This window comes from Gopherus evgoodei, chromosome 5 (genome assembly GCF_007399415.2).
Source record: "Gopherus evgoodei ecotype Sinaloan lineage chromosome 5, rGopEvg1_v1.p, whole genome shotgun sequence".
In the NCBI taxonomy this organism is placed as follows: Eukaryota; Metazoa; Chordata; order Testudines; family Testudinidae; genus Gopherus; species Gopherus evgoodei.
Window position 1 is genome coordinate 8,688,373 of NC_044326.1, and position 25,757 is coordinate 8,714,129.

The window sequence follows — 25,757 nt, forward strand, 5'->3', positions numbered from 1 at the left end:
GGGGAGAATAGCCTCTTGAAAAATGGATTTTCAATCTATTTATCTAAGATTGTTTTGGATTGTTTGGAGAGGAGGAGGCATGCTTCTGGGTATTGTGTAATCCTTTTTTATTCTTTAAGGGACACTGAGACAGCACACACTCCCATATGTGTCGGTATATTATATGGATGCAAATTATACATATATTATTATACATACATGCACGTTTGTGTGCGTAGTTATAGATTTCCTAGATTGAGGCCAGCAAGGGCCATTATGATTATCTAGGCTGACTTGCATAACGCAGGCCATAGAATTTCCCCTAGTAATTCCTGCATCAAGATAATCACTTCTAGCTGAGCTAGAGCATATCGTTTTAGAAAGACACCTTGCTGTGATTTAAAGACTTCAAATGATGGCGAATCCACTGCAGCCTCAGGGCAGCAGTTCCAATGGTTAATTACCGTTACTAGTTATTATTTAGCAACTTGGTGTCCTAATCATGGGCCAAGACCCCACTGTGCAAGGTGCTGTACAAACACAGACTGAAGACAAACAAAAAATGGTCCCTGCCCCAAAGAACTTACAATTTAAATGTAAACCAAGAGACAGCAGATGAATACAGACCTGCCGGGGAACACAGGTAAACAATGATACAAAAGAGGTCATATTCCTAGTCTGAATTTGTCTAGTTTCAGCCTTCAGCCACTTGCTATGCCTCTGTCTGCTTGGTTAAAGAATCCTCTGCTATCAGAAATCTTCACACTATGTAGGTATTTTTGGACCAAAGCATCTCTTAAGTAGTATATACAATGTATGTGTGTGTGGTGTCCTTACCAGTATTGATGATGTCTTAGATCATTAAAATTACTTAAATGTAAGGTCCTTCTTTTTGTCTTATTCATACTGTGTTTATCCCTTGTTCTTCCGTTGGCCTGTACAATGAAAACCGAGTTAGTCTGTTTCATTTTGCTGTTCCACACAAACCCAGTGGTGGTGCCTAGGTTTCCAGTGCAGGATTAACCTTTAAATCCTGTTTCATTGAAATTAAAAAATACTCTGTGCAACTGACTGTGTTAAATTTGTCCTTGTGCGCTTGAGGGAGTCTGTGGGTCAGGAGGGATTTTTTTCCCCCTGCTGGTTGGATGTAGCTGTTGTTAATTTTAGCACCTCGACAGGTACCTTTCGTAAGCACTAAAACGTTCATTTGAGAATAGTGTCTAAAAAACCAGACCCACACTAATGAGCCTGGGAATAGTATGTGGACACACAACTGAGAATGTGTCCCATTTATCCATTAGTGCAGCACGGTAGCATGCAGGTACTTCAGCATGCAGCTCATACTTGTAGCTTGTGCATATTCTACAGACTGCTTTAAGTGAGGTAAGGACATTGTGGCAGCGTTGGCTCAGAATTGCCTTGTTTGCTTTTTTTAATGTTGTTTGACCCTTGGTAATATTCCTGCCAAGTTTGCTTACTGTTTTACTATTCTCTCTGACGCCCGCTCCCCTCAGGGTCCTAGAGAAACAAGGCCATATCAGGAGAGTGCCGCATTCCAAGAAAACAGTGAGGAAGCAGCTATTGGCTACCATAATCCTCTGGGCTCAGTGCTGGAATATAATTGTCTCACTTGTGTACTGCAGGATTTTGCTGGCAGAACTCTGATAAGATGAGAGGAAGTTTATAAAATGGATAGATCTGTAGGCTTGTTCTGGACTGTAGCTGTGGCTGCTTAATTTGGAGCACAGAAGACTAGTATCGGTTTTTGCTGGGGTGGATTTCTGTGTGAATAAGTTGGCAGTGCAGAGAGTATGGATGCCGGGGGTTGTCTTGCATGTGGAGGAGGGCATAACTTAGAGAAACCTATTATATTTTCTTTTTAAGGGAAATGCTGCTGGAGCAAACCTTAACCAAACAGTCAGTCCTGATTTATACACAGAGCTTTATACCAGTATAATTATTTTCAGTTAGGGGTGTGACCTTTTTTAACCTAAATAGCTATACCAGAGCAACTTCTTGAGAGGATGCAGTTATACCATTATAAAGGCCTCTTTTCTTGGTTTGTCTTACTTCCTTTCCCTTATGTGAATAAACTCTACTGGTAAGAGCATCTTTATACTAATGTAACTGTCCACATTAGGTGCGTTGTACTACTTTAACTATACCAATATAGTTAGTGGTACATCTTTTGTGTGTAGAGAAGGCCTAAAGATTTGTCTCCACTGTGAGGTAGACACACACTATAGCAACAAAGGGATTCTTCCACTACTATAGTAACTCCACCTCCATAAGTGGCAGTAAGTAGGTCAAGGAAATAATACTTCCCTTGATCTAGCTGTGTCTACACAGGGGATTAGGTTGGCATGTCTGTGGCACTCAGCGGTGTGGATTTCTCACACTTCTGAGTGCCATAGCTAAATGGACCTACATTTCAAGTATAGACAGGGCATAAGAGTGGATAAGAATTTGAATGATAAGAAAAATGAGAAGCCCAGGATATATTCAGCTCGTGCGTTCATTCTGGAAATGTGTATTAGCCTGATTTCTATAAAATGTCTGGGTATGACTTCAGTAAAACGCTGCCGTTATTTATAAGGGTGTGAGAGGAAAGGGTTTCCAAGGCAAAAGGCTTAAACTCATGGGCCTCTACCAATCCTTGGGCCACACATTGAAGTCTTCACTCAGGTAGAACGTCCGCTGGAGGAATGTTGAGCACAAAGTACTCAGTGGGAGTCTGTTTGAGGAGAACAGAGTATGGACTTCAGAATTTGGTTGTAAGCTCCTCAGGACAGGGTGAGTGTTTTTGTTCTTTGCTTCTACAGCACCCAGCACAATTGGATCCTGGTCCATGACTGGGGCTCCTAGGTGCTACGTGGCTACTAACCACATCATGGTAATTTGGCTTGCCTAGGATTAAACATGTTGTGCTGTATTGTGCTCAGTTTGTAATGATTATTTATTTGGCAGGCCCCATTATGCTGGACACTGTACAAAAGGAATAGAAGATAGTCCCTGCCTTGAAGATCTTGTATTCTAAAAGATAAGACCAAGAAACAGAAATAGACAAGTAATAATTAATTATTTACAGAGGGACCAAAGTAAACTAGTTGCGTCTCAAACAAATAAGACTTTTTCCCTGCCCAGAACGCTTACAACCTAAGATCCTGATCCTGCAACTGGATCTACTTCTTGGACTTTTCCTTGTGCATGATGTCCCGCTGGAAGTGAAAAAGGCTCTGCACAGGTGCAAGAGTCCACTCAAATGGAACCAGTTGCAGGATCAGTGGCTTAACTGAGACGACCACCAGAGATAAACGTACACGGAGTCAATAGGCGCTGAAGAGAGCAAGCATTGCAGTTACAAGCCAATGAGTTTGCTTTGGTGTCTTTGTGCATGTCTTGGTGATGGATTTATTTTTGCAGACGTGTTGGTACTTCTTGGAAGCAGGATCATGGCTTGTTTAACTCTGCAAAGTAGGAACAGAAAAGAGGGCAAGCGGTGAGGGGAGATGAATGAAAGTAGGTGGAATGGGTGAGGGAGTCCGGAGTGGAGAAACAGGCTGAGGAAGGCGAGCAGGAGGTAATTAAAAACAGAATGGAGGCAGCAGTGGGTAGATGATGAGGCTTAGGCAGAAGTGAGGAGATGGTGAAACTAAAGGCTCTGTCTTCCATGCAGAAAAGTTGGGCGTTTTTATAGCAGGATAAAAATCCTAGAGGAGACAAGGCACTGCAGTTTGACTGTAAGGTGGCTGGCAGAGGTCAGCATCATACTTGCCTAGTTTACCTTGTGATCAAACTACAAAAGCCTTATCTCCACTGAGATTTTATCACAGGCTGGCTAATGTGCACTAGTCCTTCCATGGACCCCCGCCCCATTTTTTTTTAGCAGTGAAGACAAAACCTAAAAGTATCTTGCAAACTTCTTTTTGTGTTGGAGTGAAGGGTAACACACATTGGCTTGGATGCTGTCTTGCTGCCTGGCAAATACTGAAGGTATTATCTCTAATACACCCATGTTTCATGCGCTTACTTACAAACCTGACACACTGTATTAATTGATAGTGAAATAATGTGCAGTGCGGAATTATAGATTTTATGTAGTATCTTCATTTCACTGCATATCATGATTTAGAAGCCTAGGCTCCTATTACTTTAATTGTCTTCCTCTCTGTAAGTTGTATAGTAAAATTTGAACTAGCTTAATAATGGTGGTTTCTAAATTGTACATGGCATATGAAATACCCTGTTATTGTCTCATGTGTCTAGACAGACCTTATATTCCAAAATTAAAATGCTGAACAGAAAGGGAACGCACATGTTCTTTAAGTTTTTGGTGGCGTGAGAACGTCCTCTGTATTAAGTTCGGAATGCTGCACTGGAGATCTGAGACAGTAGTTCCTGTTTAAAGCTGACAGTATGATAGACAGTAGAGGGGACTATTGCATATCTAGGCCTTTATAACACTCGTCGATACAGTATCTGAGAGTTCCCAAGGCATGGCATGGAGAAAATTGTTTGAAGAATTTTTAAAACTCATGTTGGATGCATTAAATCCTAAAATACATCACCATATTTTACCTGAGTAGAATAAAATACTCAGTTTTAATGATAGTATAACCTTTAGTAACAGGCATTACTTTGCTCTTCGTGCTTTACAAATAGTAATTAAGCTTCAAACTACCTCTGTGAGACTGTTATATCCTCAGTTTGCAGATGAATAAACTGCAGGACAGGGAAGTGATATAATTTTCACACAGCGATCCAGTGGCAGAGCTCTGTGGATTGAACCCAAGGATCCTGGCTCCCTGTCCTTTTTGTAGTTCAAAGAAACTAGGGCTGTGGATTAATCGCAGTTAGCTAATGTGATTAACTCAGAAAAATTAATCGCACTGCTAAACAATAGAATACTAATTGAAATTTATTAAATATGTTTGGATGTTTTTCTGCATTTTCAAATATATTGATTTCAGTTACAGCACAGAATACAAAGTGATAAACAAAAAATAGTGTTTTTCAACTCACCTCATACAAGTACTGTAGTGCAATCTCTTTATCATGAAAGTGCAATTTATAAGTGTAGATTTTTTTTTGTTACATAACTGCACTCAAAAACAAAACAATGTAAAACTTTAGAGTCTAGAAGTCCACTCAGCCCTACTTCTTGTTCAGCCAATTGCTAAGACAAACACATTTGTTTACATTTACGGGAGATAATGCTGCCTGCTTCTTATTGACAATGTCACCTGAAAGTGAGAACAGGTGTTCGCATAGCACTTTGGTAGCCGGCACTGCAAGCTATTCACATGCCAGATATGCTAAACATTCATGTGCCCCTTCATGCTTCAGCCCCCATTTCGGAGGACATGCTTCCGTGCTGATGACACTCATTAAAAAAATAATGTGTTAATTAATTTTGTGACTGCACTCTTTGGGGGAGAATTGTATGTCTCCTGCTTTGTTTTACCCATGTTTTGCCATATATTTCATGTTATAGCATGCCATATATAACATGTTATCGATGGTGACCTAGCACATGTTGTTTGTTTTAAGAACACTTTCACTGCAGCTTTGAGAAAACGCAAAGAAGGTACCAGTGTGGGATTTCTAAAGATAGCTACAGCACTTGTCCCAAGGTTTAAGAATCTGAAGTGCCTTCCAAAATCTGAGAGGGACGAGGTGTGGCGCTTGCTTTCAGAAGTCTTAAAAAAGCAACACTACGATGCATAAACTACAGAACCCGAACCGCCACCACCACTAAAAAAAACAAACAAAAAAAACAATAAAAAAGCCCCAACCTTCTGCTGGTGGCAACTGACTCAGTTGATGAAAATAAACATAGAATCATAGAAGATTAGGGTTTGGAGAGGCCTCAGGAGGTCATCTAGGCCAACCCCCTGCTCAAAGTAGGACCAACACCAACTAAATAAGGTGTAGATCCATAGTGCTTTGAATCATTATCAAGCAGAACCCCTTATCAGCGTGGACGAATGTCCCCTGGAATGGTGGTTGAAGTGTGAAGGGACATAGGAAATGTTAGTGCATCTGGCACGTAAATATCTTGCCACGCTGGCTACAACAGTGCCATGAGAATGCCTTTTCTCACTTACAGGTGACATTGTAAGCAAGAGGTGGGCAGCATTATCTCCTGCAACTGTAAACAAACTTGTTTGTCTGAGCGATTGGCTGAACATGAAGTAGGACTGAGTGAACTTGTAGGCTTTAAAGTTTTACATTGTTTTATTTTTGAATGCAGTTATTTTTTGTACATAATTCTACATGTCTAAGTTCAACTTTAATGATAAAGAGATTGCACTACAGTCCTTGTAATAGGGGAACTGAAAAATACTATTTCTTTTGTTTTTTACCATGCAAATAATTGTAATAAAAATAAATATAAATTGAGCACTATACACTTTGTATTTTGTGTTGTAATTGAGATCAATATATTGGAAAATATAGAAGACATCAAAAATACTTAAATAAATGGCATTCTATTATTGTTTAACAGTGCGATTAATCACATAATTAATTTTTTTAATCTCTTGACAGCCCTAAAAGAAACCAAAAGTGTCTGACTTCTTACCTTGAACAGTTTAAGATTCTTGAATTTGTTTGTTTGGAATTGGTAGGAATGGATCCTTGATTGATTTTCCAGGCTACTGGTATATATTGGAACATCAGGAATTGAGAAATCTCCTAGAAACCCCTTCTGGAGTGGAGGTGGGTGAGAAAGAAACGGGATATGGGTGAGGAGTTGTTGGTGTTGGGGGGAAGAGGAGACACACCATGGTTGGGAACCCAGTCCCCCTGTTACTTACAAATAGTGAGAAAGTGGAGGGTGCTGTTATGTTTACCTGGGTGCTGTCTCTAGACCCTCTTTACAGGTGTGCATGTGCTTCATCTTTCATATCTGCCGCTGGCTCGTAAGTACCTAAAACCTGAAGCTGTAACCCACCCCCAGCTGCTGAAAGAAAGGAGCTTTGTGACTTCGCCCTGCTCAAGAGCCTGTATGTGAAACAGAGGAAAGAGTTTTCTGCTCCTCCTTCAGCCTCCGATGTTCAGATCCAACTTCCCCTGGATTACTCCAGTGCACGCCCCTGCTGGCCCATAGTTAGCAACAGTGGCCAAAAGGTTCTAGATAACAGCAATGAAATTGACTAGAGTCTTGTTACTCAAACACTGCTGCTTGGAAATGTGTCCACACTATGAAGACCAAGTTTGCGCTACAATCTTTTGCTGGCATACTGATGTTGGTCAGGGGTGTGAAGAGGTGTGATTTGTGACAGACCCAACAGTGCTGGGAAAAGCCTGTAGTGTAGGTGCAGATATACGGGTAATGCTGTCCTTTTGCTGTTATAGCTTATTATGCTTAGGGGGACTGGATTGAACTATACTGGCACAAGCACTGTTTTGATGGTGTAAGCTGTGTCCACACTAAGGTGACCAGATGTCCCGATTTTATAGGGACAGTCACTATAGTTGAGGCTTTATCTTATATAGACACCTGTTACTCCCCACCCCCTGTCCTGATTTTTCACACTTGCTATCTGGTCACCCTAGCCTACACTAGGAGTACTTTGCTGGTATAGAATATCTATGCTGGCAAAGGCTGCCAAGTATAGACCTGGGCTGAAGTTACACCAATTTAAAACCAGTTTCTAACTGATTTAAAATGGCAGTTTGAAGAAGTAGCATCTGGATGCTGGATGATGCAGTTTTGCTATTTATACCACCGTTTACATGACTGCTGAACTTGGATCATCATCTGTCTCCACCATATCTGATCCCTGCGTACTACACAGAGGTGGAGAAATTCAGTGTGTGCAAAGTGCTTTGAGATCCTCAGATGAATGGTACCTCAGACGTGAAAAGCAGTGTGGTTGTTTTGTGATCATTAGTGCATTTAGTCACATTTCTTAACAATGCAATAATCAAATAGCCCTCTAATGAGCACACCCTAGATTCTCCTCCCCACCCCCACTTTTGGTTCAGCTATTGGTTTGATAGCCGGTCTTCCTCATTTGAGCTAAGTCCCATTTACCTAGTATCATATTTATATGATCTAAAGCTTATGCTTTGTGGTTGCCACAGAAGCAGAATAAAGTTACATTACTTCTTTGAACAGCTTGTTGTCACAGGGTGTGTGTTTTTCCTCTGCCACAAAATTGCCACCTCAGTAGGTTATATAAAGAGGCAGGAGGTCAGAAATCCTATGAATTTGCTGGAAATTGTTACATGGTTACAATGTAGAGGGTGGAGACTGCAGTAGGCTCAACTATTGATGCTCCAGAATCGAGACCAGAAACTCTTACATCCTTCGTTGCCCTTTCTGTGGTTCCCATTTGAAAGGACTTGTTCTAGTTCATAGGTTGACTTTCTTTTCTGCTAGTCATATATTTAGAGACTCCCTTGAATTTGCTTCTGTGCTGAGAGAAGGAACCCTCCTGAAGTGTGGAGAGTTGTTGGCTTAGTTCCTTGAACCTCTTCATTTGCTTTTCCTTAGATTCCTTAGAAAGAGAGCTTGGACGGCATGCAAAGTTGTGAAACATCTTCAGACAGCACTGATGATCCTCTTAGTAGTGGCCTACGGAGAAAACGACAGCCTCGAATAGTAGTTATTGGTGCTGGCCTTGCGGGCCTGTCAGCTACAAAATCTCTCCTGGAAAACGGTTTCACGGATGTAACAATCCTTGAGGCATCTGACCGAATTGGAGGCAGAGTGCAAAGCGTCAAACTTGGTAAGGAAAATGTTGTTGTACTGTTGTATTGGATTCTCTTGTCTCGTACTTCTGGCAAGGGTTTGTATTATTATGAGGGTTAATTTGTTAGATATTCTCTTAAAGCCATTTCCTGGTCATTTGTACCTGCAAATGGATATTTTACTCTGCAATTACCAGGCTTCTGGGTACAATGGGTTATTGTTCATGTGAGGGGCACAGAGCTTCGCAAGCACTCAGAGCTTTAGATGAAAGGCTCTGCAGAAATGTAAAGTATTATTGTGAAGTTAAAGTCTTGGTGATCATTTGGCTTTATAAAGAGAGTTCAGCGTGGCTGAGGGTGGGGAAGGGTATTTTTCTCCAGTAACTTGAGTGTGAACTAGGAATATTTCTCCTGTGGCATCCAATCTTTTCTATTGGCTAAGAACATTCAGTAATCTGCTGACCACAGAACATAGCTATCTTGGGGTACATACACTGCAGTAGGGAGTGAGTTTCCCAGGGTGAGTAGACAGACATGCTACCTGTCCTTGTAACCTGCCCTTTAAATTGGCATCTGTACCCAATGACTGGAAGTTAGCTAATATAACACCAATATTTAAAAAGGGCTCTAGATGTGATCCTGGCAATTACAGACCGGTTAGTCTAACGTCAGTACCGGGCAAATTAGTCGAAACAATAGTTAAGAATAAAATTGTCAGACACATAGAAAAACATAAACTGTTGAGCAAACGTCAACATGGTTTCTGTAAAGGGAAATCGTGTCTTACTAATCTGTTAGAGTTCTTTGAAGGGGTCAACAAACGTGGACAAGGGGGATCCGGTGGACGTATTGTATTTAGATTTCTGGAAAGCCTTTGACAAGGTCCCTCACCAAAGGCTCGTATGTAAATTAAGCTGTCATGGGATAAAAGGGAAGGTCCTTTCATAGATTGAGAACTGGTTAAAAGACAGGGAACAAAGGGTAGGAATTAATGTAAATTCTCAGAATGGAGAGGGGTAACTAGTGGTGTTCCCCAAGGATCAGTCCTCGGACCAATCCTATTCAACTTATTCATAAATGATCTGGAGAAAGGCGTAAACAGTGAGGTGGCAAAGTTTGCAGATGATACTAAACTGCTCAAGATAGTTAAGACCAAAACAGACTGTGACGAACTTCAAAAAGATCTCATAAAACTTAAGTGATTGAGCGACAAAATGGCAAAAGAAATTTAATGTGGATAAATGTAAACTAATACACACTGGAAAAAATAACCCCAACTGTACATACAATATGATGGGGGCTAATTTAGCTACAACTGATCATGAAAGAGATCTTGGAGTCAGCGTGGATAGTTCTCTGAAGATGTCCACGCAGTGTGCAGAGGTGGCAAAAAAAGCAAACAAGATGTTAGAAATCATTAAAAAGGGGATAGAGAATAAGACTGAGAATAAATTATCGCCCTTATATAAATCCATGGTACGCTCACATCTCGACTGCTGCGTACAGATGTGGTCTCCTCATCTCAAAAAAGATATACTGGCACTAGAAAAGGCTCAGAAAAGGGCAACTAAAATGATTAGGGGTTTGGAACAGGTCCCATATGAGGAGAGATTAAAGAGGCTAGGACTTTTCAGCTTGGAAAAGAGGAGACTAAGGGGGGATATGATAGAGGTATATAAAATCATGAGTGATGTTGAGAAAGTGGATAAGGAAGAGTTTTTTATTTATTGTCATAATACAAGAACTAAGGGTCACCAAATGAAATTAATAGGCAGCAGGTTTAAAACAAATACAAGGAAGTTCTTCTTCACACAGTGCACAGTCAACCTGTGGAACTCCTTGCCTGAGGAGGTTGTGAAGCTGAGACTATAACAGGGTTTAAAAGGGAACTGGATAAATTCATGGTGGTTAAGTCCGTAAATGGCTATTTGCCAGGATAAGTAAGGAATGGTGTCCCTAGCCTCTGTTTGTCAGAGGGTGGAGATGGATGGCAGGAGAGTGATCACTTGATCATTGCCTGTTAGGTCCAGTCCCTCTGGGACACCTGGCATTGGCCACTGTTGATAGACAGGATACTGGGCCAGGTGGACATTTGGTCTGACCCAGTACGGCCGTTTTTATGTTCTTATGTTCTCTGCTTGAGCTAGCATGCTAAAAATAGCAGTGTGGACATTGTAGCATGAGCTAGTCACCTGAGTGTAAGGTGACCTAATCCCTTGGCTCGGCACTCAGGTGGCTAGCCTGGGTTGCTGCCCAAGCCACACCATCCATGCTGCTACTTTTAGCATGCTAGCTGGAGTAGAGCTAGTGCATGTCTGTCTACCTGGGCTGGGATGAGATGAGATTAGAATTAGTATTCCCATCCCGTTAGCTAATACATGGTAAGTAATGTGAAGTAAATGCCTAGTGAAGACAGGGCAGTTTGTAGCATTAACGTTACTCCTGGGGGAATTCTGTGCCACTGTGCATGCACAGAATGTATGTCCCCTGCAGATTTCTTTGCTTCCCCACAGAAAAATGACTTTCTGACAGGGAAGCAAAGGGTAGCCACAAGAGTGGTCATGCGATCCTCCCCAGCAGTATGTTTCGGATGCCCAGGGCAGCCGGCAGAGAGGTAAATCACTGTGGGGTAGGGGACGGGACTGGGGAAAACCCAGCTCCCTACTTTGCTTTGAGCTCAGTCCTGGCTCGTCTGGGGAGGACGGGACTTGCCCTTCCCCTGCACAGCATCTGGGGCAGGGGCAGACCCACCCCCAGATTTCTCTCCCAGCTGCAGGAAGCTTTGCAAACTTCCCCTGCTTCCTGCACCCGTCGCTCTTCAGCTGCAGCGGGAGGGATCCCTGTACAGAGAGCTGCTCCCCCATCCACCTAACCCCCTTGTATCCAAATCCCTCTTACCTAGACCCTCCCGTTGATCCTCATCCCCCACATTCAGAACCCTCTGATAAGCCCCACTCGCCCTGCACCTGGACCACCCCAATGAGCCACTGCACCGGGATCCCCACCCCACTGAGCCCCACCCCCCAACCCTTGGATCCCCCACTGAGTCTCCCTAGCTCTATCCCCTCCACATACAGACCCCTCGCTGAGCCCCAACCACCTTCACCTGGAGTCCCCTGCAGAGTCCCATTACAACTGCACCCAGAACCCCGCAACAAGCCCCTGTGCATCCGGATCCCCCCCCCCCCACTCAGATCCCACCACTGAGCTGCCTGCACCCAGATTACCCCACACAGAACCCTCTCAGCCCACACCTGGATCCCCCCACACTAAACCCCTGCATACTTGCATCCTGCCTGCCCACACCTGGTGCAACTGGCAAGGGGGGGGCATGTTTCTGGGGCAGGCCCAATCCATGCGCTGTGTCAGGATCAGGTGCAGCCTCACTGCTGAGTCCGTTTCCCAGGGGCGGGGGTGCTGCAAGGTGATCTCCCACCTTCGTGCAGCCAGTGGCCTGTGCTCCCCAATGCCAGGCTGGAGTCTCCACATTTATTTGACAAATAAACTTTGCAGAATTTTAAAATCTTGTGTGCAGAGTTTTTAATTTTTTGGTGCAAAATGCCCTCAGGAGTATAACGTGTATTCCTTGGTTGAGGTAAACCTTAGGCTCCAAATTGCCTGTCTTCACTAAGATTTTTCCTTGTGTTAGTTACCGTGTGTTAGCTAACATGAGGTAAGAACACCCTTTTCTTTCTAGAGAAGGCAAGATCACAGAGTAACATAGTGAACAGGGAAGGTAAAATTAGGCCCTATATTAGTATTATACAAAAAATTCCATAGGGAAAATATTGACTCCTTAATATTCAAACCTTTAACACTTCCCTCCACTCACACGCATGATCAGGGATATTTTGGACACAGCCCATTGGAGTAAATGACACATTTCCCATTCTAATCTCTGTGCCAAGTCTCACCAGCGTTTGAAATGCCCTATACAGACTCCAAAGTTTAGATTTGTCAAATAGCCTTTTCATTCATTTCCCTTCTGAAAGGTCACAGGCACTCATGTTTATTTACTGCGGTGAGTTTATAGAGTAAAATGCAGTAAGTGACGTAAGGCCGGGCTAAATAAAGTGAAAGAAGAGCAGCTAGAGGCCCAAGTTAATGAATACAGAGAACATGGTCAAAAATTAAACTAGTTAGTTTGCCTTAGGGAGGTGATTCCATAAGACTGACGAGGTTCATTTACCTACTGGTAGCACAGAACGTACCTTCTTATCTAATGTAGAGGCCCCTGTGAGTATCCCCTTTGCTTCTGTACAAGAGCAAGGCTGGCAGATTCTGGCTCATGGCCTTTCATCTCCAGATCTCCAGTCTCTTTGAAAACATTCCTCACAGTTTAAATATCCAAAGCCACATCCTTAGCTGGTATAAACTGGTTTAGGTTTGACTTCATTGGAGTCACGCCTGTGTGTACTAGCTGGTGATCAGGCCCACTGAATCTGAGGACATATTGTTCCTGGTGGAGGGTTCTTGGCTGTTGAATTCTTTGTTACTGGTGATCTGGAGGAGCCCAGGTTTTCCTCCTATTAGGCCAGGTTGCAAGGCCTTTATACACAGCCCCTCCTCCTCAGTGACAAAGCTAAGGGATTGTCTAGTGATCTCTTCCTTGGGGGTATGTCTTCACTGCAGAGGTAACTTAGGGTTTTACTTTACTGTTGCCCCAACCCCCCTTGTGTCCACACACAAAACCCTCTCATCTGAGGTTGGTAGTGCTTTAAACCTGGGCTAGCTGGCCTGATTGGAGGTGTAGGCTTGAACTTGAGTGCCACTTTCACTTGAGCGGGCAGCCCGTCCACTTGGCAATGAGGATGCAAGCTAAACCAATTGCTGATAGCCCTCCAGTGCCTTCCCACAATTCCCCTAATGTTCTCTGAAGGACAGACACGTTTTTTCACAAGTCCCCTGGGAAACAATCAGAGCATCTCAGCTTCCTGCAGCACTAAGAGATGCCCCCGAAGTCGTAGTGACACACACACAGGAGCATAGCACCAGTTAAGACACAGGCCTGGTCCACACTACAGCATTAAATCGATTTAAACAGTGTTAAATCGATTTAACGCTGTACCCGTCCATACTACAAGGCACTTTAAATCGATTTTAAGGGCTCTTAAAATCGATTTGTGTACTCCTCCCCAACGAGAGGAGTAACCCTAAAATCGATATTACTATATCGATTTAGGGTTAGTGTGGACGGAAATCGAATTTATTGGTCTCATTCTTTTAGTGAGCTACCCAGAGTGCACCGCTCCGGAAATCGATGGTAGCCTATGACCATGGATGCACACCACCGAATTAATGTGCCCTAGTGTGGACGCATAAAATCGATTTTAAAAAACCAGTTTTATAAAACCGGTTTTAATAATTTCGATTTTATGCTGTAGTGTAGACGTGGCCCCAGGCTTTGCAGTGTGTTTGCTCACACCTGGGTGAGGTTAAGCTGTGTGCATAGATCTGGGTGCTGATTACCTGAGTTATCTGCAATGAAGACATACCCTTGAAGATAGTTACTTAAGGCCTAAATTCAGATACACTTACTTAGTCTCTGCAGTTCCAATGAGACCACTCATAGAGTTAGTTGTAACTCAACATAGACAAGTTTTTCAGAATTCCACTCAAGGCAATAACAAAGAGGAGATGGAGTGTTCTGCTTTAGTTTTATATATATATATATATATATATATAGTGATAGACCCAGGCCAGTTGGGTACACCAAAGCAGTCGAAGTCAGATATACTGGCCACTGGATTAGCAGTTTTCTGCTCCCTGACTGACCAGAGCAGGGGCTGCTCCAGACTAATGAGAACACCGGACTCTAATTAACCTGTAAAGAATCAGATGAGGCCATTAAGTTAATGTGACCACCTGACTCTAATTAAGGCCCTTTTGATACTATAAAAGGGCTCACTCCAGTCAGGTTGGCAAGAGTCAGGGAGCCAGAGGAGAGGAAGTGCAGCTGAAGGGCTGGTTAATGAAGACACCCTCAAGCCATCGGTAAGAGAGCCTTAAGGTAAGGGTGAAGAAGGGAGAAGCAGGAGAGCTGTGGGGAAGTGGCCCAGGGAAATGTAGCAACTCTGGCAGTGAAAGGTCATATGCCAACAGCTGCTACCATTAGGGTCTCTGGGCCGGAACCCAGAGTAGAGGGCGGGCCCAGGTTCCCCCCAGCTCACCACTACAGGAACATCTCCTGGGAGGGTAAGTCAGGCCCCTGTCAGGACAGGAGGCTAAACTGTTCTGAAATAAGCCCCAGGGACAACAGAGACTGTGGGAGTTCTCTCATCAACCTCCTTGCTGGCCGATGATGAAAAGGGCTCAGTAGACTGTAACCCTGGCCCTAGAGAGAGAAGGGCTATGTGGAGGGTCGTAGTGAACCACTGAGGCTAGCATAAACTGCCTAGAAGCACAGGACCATATATATATATGGCTTCTGCATTGGTCTGATATATGTATTGCAACAATCATCATAACATCCAGGTGCTACATCACAGTGATGCATGAGAAATACACATTATAGCTAAATAACTATGTTAATGGGACTAGCAGACCCATTTTATGAGGACTGTATGCTGCTATCTTATTAAGAGCTTGTTTACACTTACGGGGGGATTGTCGCAGAGCCATCGATGCATTGGCAGTAGTTTTAGCGGTTCTAGTTAAGACCCGCTAAATTGACTGCAGATCGCTCCTGTCAATTCCTGTACTCCACCAGATAGAGAAGAGTAAGGGGAATTGACGGGAGACCATGTCGACATCCCATAGTGTGGACCCCGCAGTAAGTAGATATAAGCTATGGCGACTTGAGTTACGCCATTTACATAACTCAAATTGCGTAGCTTAAATTGACTTTATCCTGTAGTATAGACAAGGCCTTATTCAAATGAGATTGGTATTGGAACTACTTGATTTTTCAAGCCCTGAAGGGCCCTGGAACTAAATGGAGTATCTGTGTAAAAGAATGTGATTAACTTCACACCTTTAAAGAATTTATCATGCCACTTACTCCAGGAAATAACTGGCTTATCTGCTTTGAGTAATGTCGGTTAATGGGTTTCTAAATATACAGGTGAGCTAGCCTATTTTTAGTTTCCCTGTACAGTATTTAATTACATTCCTCACAACGACTCCTATAGAACAGAGGAGAAAATGGCTTTTCCTATTTTGTTTGTGCCGTGACAGTAAAGTAAATGCTATTGGGCAAAAATAAAGAAGAATACGCTAGTATTTTGTGCTACTTTAAACAATGCTGATAATTGAAAGAAAAAGAACCAGATTCTATTTGGATGTCAGTATTAATGCCAATTCACACTAGCGTAACGGTGACCACAGAACGGCCTACAAGTTTTATATACTATTCCTGCTAATAATCTTGTATGCTATGGATTGTATGAAGATCACAGGTAATAAGATCACTGTCACTTTAAACCTGAAATATTTATGAGCACTATACTGTTGATTGCTGGACTGAATCATTTCCACCAGACTACATGATCTATGGGATGTTCAGAAGTTGCAATGCCTTAAATATTAACACATTTAGGCCCTGATTTTGCATAGATATGAGCACATGCTTTATGTGCCCATGTAAGTCTTTGCACATTCAGGGCCTTGATGGATAACTTCCACTGGCACTTTATTTCCTTTTGAAATTGTTCTTGGCTTGGAAACCCAAATGTCTTGGGATTTGCTTTGAGATAGTGACTCATTTGTACAACTTGACAGCATCACTTCTAACAGTGAACCCACTGTAAACGTTAACATACTTGGAATGGCATTGTGATTGTATTTACATGTTAAGCACTATGTGATGGTGTAATCCAGTGGTTCTCAAACTGTGGGTCTGGACCCCAAAGTGGGTCGCGACCCCATTTTAATAGGGTTCCAGGGCTGGCATTAGACTTACTGGGACCCGGTGCTGAAGCTGAAACCCTAGCCCCACTGCCTGGTGCCGGGGCTGAAGACCGAAGGCTTCAGCCCTGGGTGGTGGGGTTCAGGTTGCAGGCCCCTTGTGTGGAGCTGAAGCCCTTGGCCTGCAGCTTTGGGTCCCCCTACTGCTAATTCCTAATAAAATATCCACATAAACTACAGGACATGCTGCATTGCATGGGGTTGATTCCATGATAAGAAAGGAACAGTGTTGGGTCAAATTTTGTCCAAACTTTTGGTTTTGTACAAATGAGCTTTTACAAAACCTAACTGTAATAAGAAATAGTCCCATAAGTTAAAATAAAATCTGCTAGAAACAGTGTTTCTTTTTAACCTAATAAACGTGCCCCTGTGTGATCTGCTTAAACTTTGCAGAATTGGGCTAATACGTGAGAGCCTGAGGGCAAAACTGATTAGATCTAGACTAAAGAGAACCATGTAACTGACTAATCAGTTTGCATTGTCCAAACTGAGAAACGCAAAAAAGCAAACAAACAGCATAGGTAGTGAAAAATAAATGATATTTCTTAATGTGACAGTGCATCTTTTTAAAGAAATCTTTCAAAGGCACAAATAATAAAATATGATCTATTTCCACCTTCTGGAAATGCAGGTAGCTTGAGTCCTTTTGGTAAACAACACACATGTTTAATTGCAGAAGAAGGCTTTCCTGCATGCTAAAGGAAGCAGCCTCAGGCTGCCATTACAGGACAGTCTCAGTCTTTCCTGCATTCCTCTGCTTTAGTGGAACAGATGCCTTTTTGCCCTGTACTTGAATAACAATCCCCTTCCCTCCCCTTCCCTCAGACTAAATTTGATGTTTGAAGGCTTTGGGTGGCCTACCGATGCTCTTATTCTTTCCCTACCACTTCTTCAATATTTATGTAAGTATTCATTTATATTCTGTTTGCGGTAGTACAATACAGAGAGCCAACCCCTCTTTTCCTCCCCTTACCCCTCACACTTTCTGAGCAAGAGAGATCAATATACCCTCTGGTGCACTAAATTCTAATGATGTTTGTAGGGTAGGCACCATTGCGTTCTGCTGTTACGCTGCTCAGCATCTGATACCGGGATATAGAAAATACTCATATAGCTCTTTTGAAGGTATAAAGCGCTGTGCAGATGTCCTTCCAGCATCCTTCTGGTAGGTAAATGAATAATATCCCTATTTTGTAGGTTGGAAGGATGAAGTAGAGAGGCTAAATGGCACCTGTTGAGCTAGTGACAATCCTGGATTAGGACCTGGAGTCAGGGATTCTGCTTTATTCTTGAACTATTAGATACCATTGCTGCTGCATACCCTGGAATCTCTTTAGGGAACACCCCTCTTGTGATTGATCCCCTTTTATAGCACTGTATGACACTGTTGTTCTGTAGAGACCTACGATGAACAAACATTAATATGACACTTAAACTTGTCCTTAAGTGAAAGCACTTCTTCAGTGCTTCAGTGTTGTTTTTTTTGGTAATGTGGCATCATTGGGCAAATGTCCTATTTGTGCTCTATTTACTGCTCTTCATTTGTAGACTGGGATGTGACATACAACATCTCTTTTTAAATGAGTTCATCGTACAGGTCTAATTGGATTGTTCCCCCCCAGAGAACGCCACTTTTGAACTGGGAGCTACGTGGATCCATGGTTCAAATGGAAATCCAGTCTATCATCTAGCAGAAGACAATGGCTTACTTGAAGAGACTACTGATGGTGAGAGAAGCATTGGCCGTATCAGTCTTTACTCCAAGAATGGGGTGGCTTATCACCTTACCAACAATGGGCAGAGGATTCCGAAAGATGTGGTTGAAGAATTCAGTGATTTATACAACGAGGTTGGTATTTAGCAGCCCCCTCCGGTTGCACATTGGTCTGAAAACCCACTAGACACTTCTCAGTGCTGAGACAGTAGAAAAACTTTTAATGCCTTCAGTTTCTCTACTTAAAATAAGTTTTGGATTTAAAAAAAAAAACAATATGGTGCCATCTACTTAATTCAGTCACTGGTTAATGTGATCAGAGCTCCTAGAATCAAATCACACTGAAGGACAATACCCCTTCTGTCCTTTTATGATCAATTCTCATCACTTCCAGCAAATATTGTGGGATAATTTAATCAATAGCTGTAGACTTGCCATTTAGCTAATAATAAGGAAGGGGCCCAAACGAGGCAGAACGTAATGATTTAGAAAGATCCAACTAAAAGATGTGGCAGTGAGACGTTATTGACATTATAACTACTACACTGTGCTGTGTAAGTTATGACATTCATCCTAGTATGAATTACAAGCTCGATTGCATCACAAGTGCTATGACAAATGCTGCAAGGGTTAAATATCATTTCTGTCTTGGCCAGAGCTTTCATTTTTATGATTTGGAAGCTACCTGTAATGTTCATTCCGCTATCTTAAATGATTTTCTCCAAAGAGCTATGTAAAACAGTGCCTAAGCTCATGGTAGAGACTCTAGACCAACGAAAAATAGAAATGAAAGCACTAAAAAAATTAATAAATGGAAAACTGCAGAATAAAAGGGGAAATACAGGTTCAGTAATAAAACGTGTCCTAAGCAAATACCCAAGGAAAAAATGATCTTCGGTTTCCTAGATAAGTAGGGTCAGTCTCACTTTGGTGTAAATGGGCACCATTCCACTTATTCTAGTGGAATGATGCCTGCTTCTACTCCAGGTGAATGTGATCCCTGATACTTAATTAATGGCTGAACAAATGTAAAATGACATTACTTTTGTACTTTTATAATACCAAGACTTAGGCTATATCTACAGTACTGTGGTACGTCGACCTACACTATGCAACTCCAGCTACGTACCTTAGGTCGAGTTACCGCGGAGTCTACACTGTGGGGGGCCAAGGAGAGAAAATCTCCTGTCGACTAACCTTACCCTTCTCGTTGGGGGTAGAGTACAGGGATTGATTGGAGAGCAATCTGCAATCGATTTGGTGGGTCTTTACTAGACCCGCTAAATCAACTGCCGATGGATTGATCTCAGAACATCGATCCCTGCCATAGTGTAGACCTGCCCTTAGACTTGCCCTTAGACCAATGCTAAGACAGCTTGCCAGGTTTCACTCTAATTATTCTCCTGATTGGTTTCCTCTATTTCTAATTATATTTGGGTAAGGGGCAATTATAAAATTTCCCCAATCAAAAGGCTCTCCGAGTGGGTGGGAGTGGGGAATCATCCTTGCCAAGTTGTAGCCCTTTGTAGAGCCCTCAAAGTTTGCACTGGATCTGAACTTCACCAACACTTTTTTGGGTAAATCTTTTTTATAATGTCACACCTCTGGGATCAGCCAGACATTGTATAATATATATTTAAAAATATGTACATGGGTATTCAAATTCTTCACCAGAGGCCATTAAGGAAAAAAAATAGTTATGGGATAAGAGCTAAAGTGCTATCATGGATCAGAGACAGAGTGGCAATGCTGATTTCCAACATAGAAAGACATTTAGCATTGTGCTAATGAATACATGGCCTATAATTAATTGAGTTAATAGAGAGGATTGTGGGGAACATCCAAGGGCTCTAGTTAAGATAGGCAACTAGGCAACGCAGTGGCAGATGAAATCCCACTTGGACAAGTGCAGGGTGATGCACTTTGGCAGGAATAGTTTGAGCTGCTTTCCCTTTTTACTAGGTTCTAAAATTAACAGTCGCCCCTCAGAAAAAAGAGCTGAGCGTCTCTATGATGAGCTCAGGGAAAACCTCAGTTCAGAGTGCAGCAGCGATCAAAAAAACAAATAAAATGTTGGGCCAGATCAAAAAAGAGAGAGGGAATAACACTGAAAATGCTGGAATGGATGATGTTATATAAGTAAACAGCATGCTATTGCTCTGAATACTGTTTTCAGTTCTGATCATCCCATGTCAAAGATATAGAAATATATAAAGTGTTTCGCAAAGGGGAATGAAAATTACTAGAGGCCTAGAACAACCTGTTATGAGAAGCAAACAAAAAGAGGTGAAAATACAGTTTAGGGAGAAGACTAATACGAGTTTACAGAGGGATACAAAATGAATGGTGAAGAAAACTCAATTTTGCGCTTGGAGTTACCCTTTCTCATAATACAATAACAGGGGGTCTGCCAGCGAAACTAGAAAGCAGCAAACTTCAAGCTGATCTTTTTTTTTATGCAATGCATAATTAACTTGTTACTACCAGAAGATAACCTTGTGGCCAATAGCTAAGAGTCATAAAAGGATTTGACGTTTATATGGTAGTAAACACATCTGCTGTTACATGTGCTGGGATAAAAATGTATAAGAGATCTTACCACTCTTACTTTAAGACATAAGCCAACCCTCAGTTGTCTGGGACTAAAAAGTAACTTTCCCCACACCTGTGTTGCATCATTATTGCCTGTAGTGGGGGAGTTAACACTCATCTCTGAAACTGCTCGTACTGGCTGCTCTCAAAGGTGGATGCTGGATTAGGTGGATGATTGTACTGGTCGGCTATGGCAAGTCCTGTGTTTCTCTCCTCTCTCTCTACTTTTGGGAACAAAAATAAGAGAAGTTATTAGGATCTCTTGAAAACCCAAATTGCAAAAGAAACCAAATGTGCAATGTGCAAACACACTCACTGTTGGATGAAGTAAATAGGAAAGTGCATAGTATGTGTGTGTGTGGCTTCAGGAACTTTACTCTTGCACAATGCACAGATGAGAATGTGTTTCTCTTTACACACCGACTGAGTTAGCATGTTGCATTACTTCTGGGGGCTTTTATATTTTTGGTTGTGTTGGTTCCTTACGGTTTTACTGCTCTAGATGATTTGCAGGTTCTTGTGCCACGTTTATACTTAAAGGGGAGGGGGAATGACAAGTGGGCATTCAGCCTGCTTCAGTTTTAATCTCTTCTTTATTAGTTGGTGGGATTGTATGTTGGGGCATTTTACAACATCCCTAAAACTACTCTGAGTAAACAACCACAACACTAAATCAGTGGCAAATAAGGCGAATCTGAAAACTGGATGCACGTGACGTATTTAGCTTTCCCTCACGGTCATCTCCAGGGTCCTGACATACCTTTCCCTGACAGGGTGATCTCCAAGCCACTTTCTGAGCCCTGAGAGTCCCCTACTGTGATCAGGGTCCCAGGGGAGCCGCACTGAGATTGCTTAATCAGGGCAAACTGCAAAGAATGGGAAAGATGATTCCCAAAACTGATGGTTATTCTAATACTTAGATTTACAAAGCCAGCAACAAAGCAGCTTCTACAACACCTTACTGGTTACCAAGAAGCTCAAAACACACTTCCCTTGAAACAATTCAGCCTTGGGCTCCCACCCAGACAGCCAAATCAAATATGATGAGGATTACTGAAAATCTTATTCAGCATATAAAAAGTTCTACAAATCCCAAAGGACGGACACATCGCCCACCAGGTCAATGAATTTTTCAGATTTTACCCAAATACATGCTTGCAGCCAATTCTTATTAACTAAACTAAGTTTTATTTAAAAAGAAAAGAGTATAAGTTAAAACAGGGGTTGGCAACCTTTTGGAAGTGGTGTGCCGAGTCTTCATTTATTCACTCTAATTTAAGGTTTTGCGTGCCAGCAATACATTTTAACATTTTTAGAAGGTCTCTTTCAAAAGTCTATAATATATAGCTAAACTATTGTTGTATATAAAGTAAATAAGGTTTTTAAAATGTTTAAGAAGCTTCATTTAAAATTAAATTAAAATGGGGGAGGGATAGCTCAGTGGTTTGAGCATTGGCCTGCTAAACCTAGGGTTGTGAGTTTAATCCTTGAGGGGGCCACTTAGGGATCTGGGGCAAAAATCAGTACTTGGTCCTGCTAGTGAAGGCAGGGGGCTGGACTCAATGACCTTTCAAGGTCCCTTCCAGTTCTAGGAGATTGGTATATCTTCAATTATTATTATTTTATTATTATTTATGCAGAGCCTCCCAGACCAGTGGCTAGGACCCACGCAGTGTGAGTGCCACTGAAAATCAGCTCGCGTGCTGCCTTCGGCACCGCGCCATAGGTTGCCTACCCCTGGGTTAAAAGATCATTATACATACAGGTCTGAGTAGAGTTATTAGGTCAGTTTCATAATAGAGATGGTGAGTTTTAGAGTTGCAAAAGGTTCTTTCAGAATAAGTTCCATAGGTTATAGCTCAATGTCCAATATCTGGGTGATCCTGACTGGAGCTGGGGACCTCAGTCTTGCGACTCAAACTTCCCCCGAGGAAGCTGAAGCAGATATGAGATAACAGGATCAGGGCCCAAGAGTTCCTTTTATAATTCTCTTGCAGCCTCTTGACAGCAGGTCACTAATACGTGAAGCATTGTGGCTTTGAAGTAGAACTCCTATTTCCTCAGCATCACTGATAATTAGCTACATGGATCTAGGATGACCAGACATCCCGATATCGAGCAGTTTGTCCCACGCCCTGACTGAAGTACGGTCAGGATGCCATTTGTTCCGATATTTTGTTTCGGGCTCTTTTTTTTCCCCCCCCCCTTGTTGCTTAGGCGGTGGCGACCGGCAGAGGGAGTGCCTTTTCAATTGTTACACTCACCCGACACGTCCGGGTCTTCAGTGGCATTTCGGCGGGGGGTACTTCCTTCTTTGGCTGCAAGGTTTATTACCGGCTGCCGAAATGCTGCCGAAGACCGTCAGCGACTGAAGGACCCTCTGCTGAAGTGCCGCCGAAGACTCGGACAGGTGAGTGTAACAATTGAACAGACGCTCCCCCTGCGGTGGTCCCGATATTTTGGAATTCTCATCTGGTCACTCCACATGGATCAGCATAAAGCAACTGCCCATCTCCCACCATTTACAAGTAGTTTATTACATACTTCAAAGAGAAACGAAGACAATGATATTACCACATTCACAGTTCACTAAATGTTAATATTCCCTTTTGATCTTTAAATCAATGAAACATAGTGTGAGACAGGAGCCGTCTGGTTACATTGTTAACATCTAACAAGATATAGGTAAACATAGACTAGTACAATCACTATCTTTTCCCAATTCTTTAACAATACAAGTCTACATTTCAATGCTCTCCTCCGTCTAATATGGCTTTGCTGTCTATTTATAAGAAATATCCTTAATTACCATTTACATACTTTCCTAATATGTTTTTAAAGGTAGAATTTGGGTCATGTAGCCTTCAAGTTGCTTAACCCTTTCTGGCTTGGTATCACACCCACTTTTAGCCCTTTTAACTTCATTAGTCTCCCAGGATGTGGTCTTCATTGCTGGGAAAGGTGTGTTTTACATTGATGTAAAATTCTGGAAGAGACAAGGCACAGGTGGTTTCCACTTTGATGGAGCTAGGTGAGGTAAACTCTGGGTGAGGGGGTGATATAGTGTTGTCCTTGATTAGCTACTTCAAGGTAAAAACAACAGGGCCTTGTCTCTGTAGGATTTTATATGATTAACAATAATAATGTAAGTACCATAGTGCCTAAGAGCCCTATCTTCAGTTTCAAAACACGCCTACCTTGTGCAGTGAAAACATAGCACAATCGGCCCCACCTCAATGACCCTTTTTCTGGTTACTATATTTAATGGTCTCAGCGTCAGTCAACATTCCCCTGTGTGGTGGATGTTGGTGGGTTTAGGAGGTAGCTGGAGAACGATTAAGTTCTCTTCCCCTGAGGCTCCCACCCTCTGCTGGGCTTTATGCCAGCTCAGGACTAAGCTGTGGTCCCCTGCATCATAGTCTAGCATACTTCCATTTGCCTGGCCCATTAGATACTGAGAGCCTGGTTTGTACTGGGGTCGCACTAGCGTCAGACTGGCATGAGTATAAATCAAGCCCTTCATTTTAAAACCGAGACAGAAAGAGTGCTTGAGGTGAGTTCCGACAAAATCCTTAGGAAACTGCACAGATTGAGATGTGCCATCCTAGCCTTCCTAATTCAATACTGAATAACTTTTAAAATTCGCTTTTCAATATCTGGCTTCCTGGAGAGACTTCTTTCCCTGTGGTATGCAGCCAGGGTTGTGATGAGTGGAGATGCTGATGCAAGGCCCTGGAATGCCATAGAATCATAGAATATCAGGGTTGGAAGGGACCTTAGGAGGTCATCTAGTCCAACCCCCTGCTCAAAGCAGGACCAATCCCCAACTAAATCATCCCAGCCAGGGCTTTGTCAAGCCTGACCTTGAAAACCTCTAAGGAAGGAGATTCCACCACCTCCCTAGGTAACCCATTCCAGTGCTTCACCACTCTCCTAGTGAAAAAGTTTTTCCTAATATCCAACCTAAACCTCCTCCACTGCAACTTGAGACCATTGCTTCTTGTTCTGTCATCTGCCACCACTGAGAACAGCCTAGCTCCATCCTCTTTGGAACCCTCTTTCAGGTAGTTGAAAGCAGCTATCAAATCCCCCCCTTATTCTTCTCTTCTGCAGACTAAACAATCCCAGTTCCCTCAGCCTCTCCTCATAAGTCATGTATTCCAGCCCCCTAATCATTTTTGTTGCCTTTCGCTGGACTCTTTCCAATTTTTCCACATCCTTCTTGTAGTGTGGGCCCCGAAACTGGACACAGTACTCCAGATGAGGCCTCACCATTGTCGAATAAAGGGGAATGATTACATCCCTCGATCTGCTGGCAATGCCCCTACTTAGACAGCCCAAAATGCCATTAGCCTTCTTGGCAACGAGGGCACACTGTTGACTCATATCCAGCTTCTCGTCCACTGTAACCTCTAGGTCCTTTTCTGCAGAACTGCTGCCTAGCCATTTGGTCCCTAGTCTGTGGCAGTGCATGGGATTCTTCCGTCCTAAGTGCAGGACTCTGCACTTGTCCTTGTTGAACCTCATCAGATTTCTTTTGGCCCAATCCTCCAATCTCTCTAGGTCCCTCTGTATGCTATCCCTACCCTCCAGCTACCACTATCTATCACTCCTCCCAGTTTAGTGTCATCTGCAAACTTGCTGAGAGTGCAGTCCACACCATCCTCCAGATCATTAATGAAGATATTGAACAAAACCGGCTCCAGGACTGACCCTTGGGGCACCCCGCTTGATACCGGCTGCCAATTAGACATGGAGCTATTGATCACTACCCGTTGAGCCCAACGATCTAGCCAGCTTTCTATCCACCTTATAGTCCATTCATCCAGCCCACACTTTTTTAACTTACTGGCAAGAATACTGTGGG

At 42.7% G+C, this 25,757-nt stretch overlaps 1 protein-coding gene across 1 annotated transcript in view; it reads left to right on the forward strand.

The window, feature by feature from the left end:
- The window catches only part of SMOX (spermine oxidase), an 85,944-nt gene that overhangs the window by 37,305 nt on the left and 22,882 nt on the right, over positions 1-25,757 (forward strand). The window contains exons 2-3 of the mRNA XM_030563978.1: positions 8,483-8,717; positions 18,207-18,433. Of these exons, the coding sequence (XP_030419838.1) occupies positions 8,510-8,717; positions 18,207-18,433 (435 nt within the window). The 5' untranslated portion in view covers positions 8,483-8,509. The remainder of the gene's footprint in view (positions 1-8,482; positions 8,718-18,206; positions 18,434-25,757) is intronic.